Genomic DNA, 3,785 nt, shown 5'->3' with positions numbered 1-3,785 from the left:
TTTGGGTGTATTATGCAAATGTCTATGCAGACCGTCATATATGGGTTCCAATCTATCTGGATCACCACTTCATCTTATAGTACCTGTAAATCAGACATTTTGAATACACCAGAGAGAGTTTAATTAATTTTGGTCTTGTGGACAACAAGTGGCTTTCAGGTAGTGTTGGGTTAAAATCTGCAGCAGGGGTGTAAATTTAATTTTTTATCGGGTGTATTTATAGTCTGTGTTTGGGTGTATTATGCAGATGTCTATGCAGACCGTCATATATGGGTTCCAATCTATCTGGATCACCACTTCATATTATAGTACCTGTAGATCAGACATTTTGAATACACTAGAGAGAGTTTAATTAATTTTGGTCTTGTGGACAACAAGTGGCTTTCAGGTAGTGTTGGGTTAAAATCTGCAGCAGGGGTGTAAATTTAATTTGTTATCGGGTGTATTTATAGTCTGTGTTTGGGTGTATTATGCAGATCTCTATGCAGACCGTCATATATGGGTTCCAATCTATCTGGATCACCACTTCATATTATAGTACCTGTAGATCAGACATTTTGAATACACCAGAGAGAGTTTAATTAATTTTGGTCTTGTGGACAACAAGTGGCTTTCAGGTAGTGTTGGGTTAAAATCTGCAGCAGGGGTGTAAATTTAATTTGTTATCGGGTGTATTTATAGTCTGTGTTTGGGTGTATTATGCAGATCTCTATGCAGACCGTCATATATGGGTTCCAATCTATCTGGATCACCACTTCATATTATAGTACCTGTAAATCATGCATAATTCAGAACTCTTTCTCTTTCTCCTCCTCATCTTCTGCTGCTTCTTCTTCTTCAAAAACGATTTTACCATGAAAAATCGAAAAAAACGAGAAAACAGAGAGAAAAGACGTAAATGAAGAAGAAGAAGAAAAAGAGGAAAACGAGGAAGAAGAACGTGCAGAAACGAAAGAAAAGGAGAAGAAGAAGAGTAAGAGGAAGAAGAACGTGCAGCAAGAAGAATAAGAAAAATTTCAGAAACCATGAAAATCGAAAAAAAAACGAAGAAGAAGAGGAAGAGGAAGAGGAAGAGGAAGAGGAAGAAGAAGACGAAGAAGAGAAGAAGAAGAAGAAAACGAAGAGAACCGTTTGAGTGGGGCGCGTGTAGTTACGCTCCATTCAAAATGAGTTAATGCACGTGTTAATGAAGTTTGGGCTGATAACTTGTAAAACTTGTACGGCCTTTTTACTTGTATGTGTAGCAGGCCCCTATCTGTAAATTGAATTTAAATCTATAACAAGTTAGTTTTTAACTTACTAAATTAAAAAATACCATAAAAAACTAAAGAGAAGATAAACAAACCAAAGTCAGAATCTAGATTTTATATATTCCAGAAAAAAAAAAAGGCAAAGAACATACTCTAAAAATACCATCTTAATTTATATGAGTCAATTGCAAAAAGAAAAAGACACAGAATATACTCTAAAAGCACCATCTTAATTTATATGAATCAATTGTAAACCATAACATATAATGTATGTGAATTTAGCTTTTAAGTCTTAACTCTTAATTGATCAATATATGTGTAGATTATAATAATAAACAGCATGATTAACCAGATCAAAAAAGAAGAACATTTAATAATCCAGGCAATTATAAGGTCCAAGCCATGATAAAGTTAATTTTTTCTTCATTATCCCTTTAATTAATTAGGTGCCAAGCTAGCTTTGGATAGATCTAAAACAAGTGAAAGTGAACAACAAATATGATCGCCCAATTAATATAAATCTAATAATTAAGAAGTTTAATTTCCTCATAAAGGTGTTCCCGGTCCATAGCCAGAAAATTATGTATAATTTTATACAAAGAAATAATTACATACATATAAATATGCAGCAAATGACATAAAGAGTTTTCTTTTCTTATATTTGGTCGTGTATAGCTAGAAAAAGAATATTGACGAGTAGTTCTTCTTCTCCCTTTATTCTGAAATAATGAATTACAAAATGTGAAAAATAACCATCAATTAAAAATAAGGTGGAATAATTCACTAGGGTATGTGAAGAAAAACACATAGTATGTAATTAAAAATGTGAATGAAGCAAGGTAATTAATTAATTAACTACTGTGAATATATCCTTAATCTCTGAGACGATCTTGGAGGCGTTGATGAGGAAGAAGAAGTAGTTTTACGAGCATCGGCAATGAGAGCATCACGAGCAGTAACAATCATTCTGTGAGGAGCAAACAAAGCATCGAAAGTGGTGTAATCGATCCACTCCTTCATCATCTTCTCTTGTCCCCAGTCTTCTGGAATCTTAACCCTTCCCTTCACTTCTTCTCTGTGCCTCTTCAGCCTCTCCCTTCCTGTCTCCTCGCGCTCCTCTTCGTCCTCGTCTTCTTCATCATCCTCGTCATAATTGGGAGACCTAGATGCTCTTCTTGTGGTGGTAATTATCTTATCGTAATTGTTGGGAGGAGGAAGAACTATTTGTGAAGTAGTGGGGTTCCTTGTGGTGTTCCATGTAGGCATGTGGTGGGACAATTTCTTGTTTTCTTCCATTGAAACAATAATATAAGTAGTGAGATCCAGCAAGGTGGTGATGATATATATGATGATGCGTGCTTCTTCGTTCTTGAGATGGAAATGGTGGTTAGTTAGTTAAGGTAAGGTTGGTTGTTTATGTATGTGTGGTGATTTGTGAATAAAAGATTTAGAAGCAATGTGATGAAATAACAAAGAAATAATATGGATCGAGTGGGGTGTTTAGGGTACACGTCACTTACATGCTTTTCTATGGCGTCTGAGCTTTCTACGTCTCGCTCATGGTTTCAACAAAACCCATTGTGTGGTTTAGTTATCATGTACGTATACTTATATTAGCATACCATCAAACAAAAACATTTTCTCTTTTACTTTACACCCAACTCCGGTGTACAAGTATCTCGTATTAACTAAGAAAAAATTTAGAAAGTCAATATTTTTATTAAAATTTAGTTAGTATTTAATTAATAAAAAATTAAATAATTTTATATTATTAAATATAATAATATTAAAAATATTAATAATAATTAATTAATAATTACAAATCACAAAATTTACTCGTCTCTTAGTATTTTTTTAAAATAAATTTAAAAAAATATTTATTTAAAGAATGTAATATATATGTAATTTAATATGATAATAATATTAACAACTATTTTCATATTATAATAGGTTTTATTTTCAAAAATTGATGTTTGTATAACTTTTTAAAACTTTTTATTACATAATTTTTTTATTCTTTTGATTTGAATATACTATGTATATATAAAAATTAATCATAATACAAATTTTATATGCATTTAAAAAATATTATATTTCTTTTATTTTATTTGTGAGGAGGACCGAACATGCAATTTATTTTTCTTTGGATTTTATTATTGATTTATGATTTAGGGTTATTGTATTAATAACATTAATGGGAATTGATTTTGATGAGAAAGATGTGGACATGAGTGAGAGCGGCCCTTTGAAACCAACCAGATATTTTTCTTTATTAATTTAATTATTTTTCTCTTTTATATGGTATTTTGCTCTCTCTATATGAGGGGGCTAGGTTGGCATAAAGCCATCCTCAGAATTTGGCCATGTTACCATGGATGCAACTTTGAAACTTGCACCGTATAATATGGCTTTCTGACATTGTCGTTTTGCTTCATGTATCACCGTTTTGTCATTTGTCGTCAAAATAGTTGCAATTTTTTTTGTTCTATTTCAAATTTAATACTATTATTTTTTGTTTGTTTGAAAATTCACGTA

The 3,785-nt window shown here is 31.9% G+C and overlaps 1 protein-coding gene across 1 annotated transcript; it reads right to left on the bottom strand.

Moving 5' to 3' along the window:
- Positions 1 to 1,800: 1,800 nt before the first annotated feature.
- On the bottom strand, positions 1,801 to 2,826 carry LOC130946282 (protein BIC2-like). The gene has a single exon (XM_057874958.1). It carries the CDS (start codon positions 2,544 to 2,546, stop codon positions 2,106 to 2,108), a length of 441 nt encoding a protein of 146 aa, XP_057730941.1. The 5' UTR covers positions 2,547 to 2,826; the 3' UTR covers positions 1,801 to 2,105.
- Between the last annotated feature and the right edge of the window lie 959 nt (positions 2,827 to 3,785).

This window comes from Arachis stenosperma, chromosome 8 (genome assembly GCF_014773155.1).
Source record: "Arachis stenosperma cultivar V10309 chromosome 8, arast.V10309.gnm1.PFL2, whole genome shotgun sequence".
NCBI classification, from domain to species: domain Eukaryota; kingdom Viridiplantae; phylum Streptophyta; class Magnoliopsida; order Fabales; family Fabaceae; genus Arachis; species Arachis stenosperma.
This window is presented reverse-complemented; position numbering and strand designations above follow the sequence as displayed.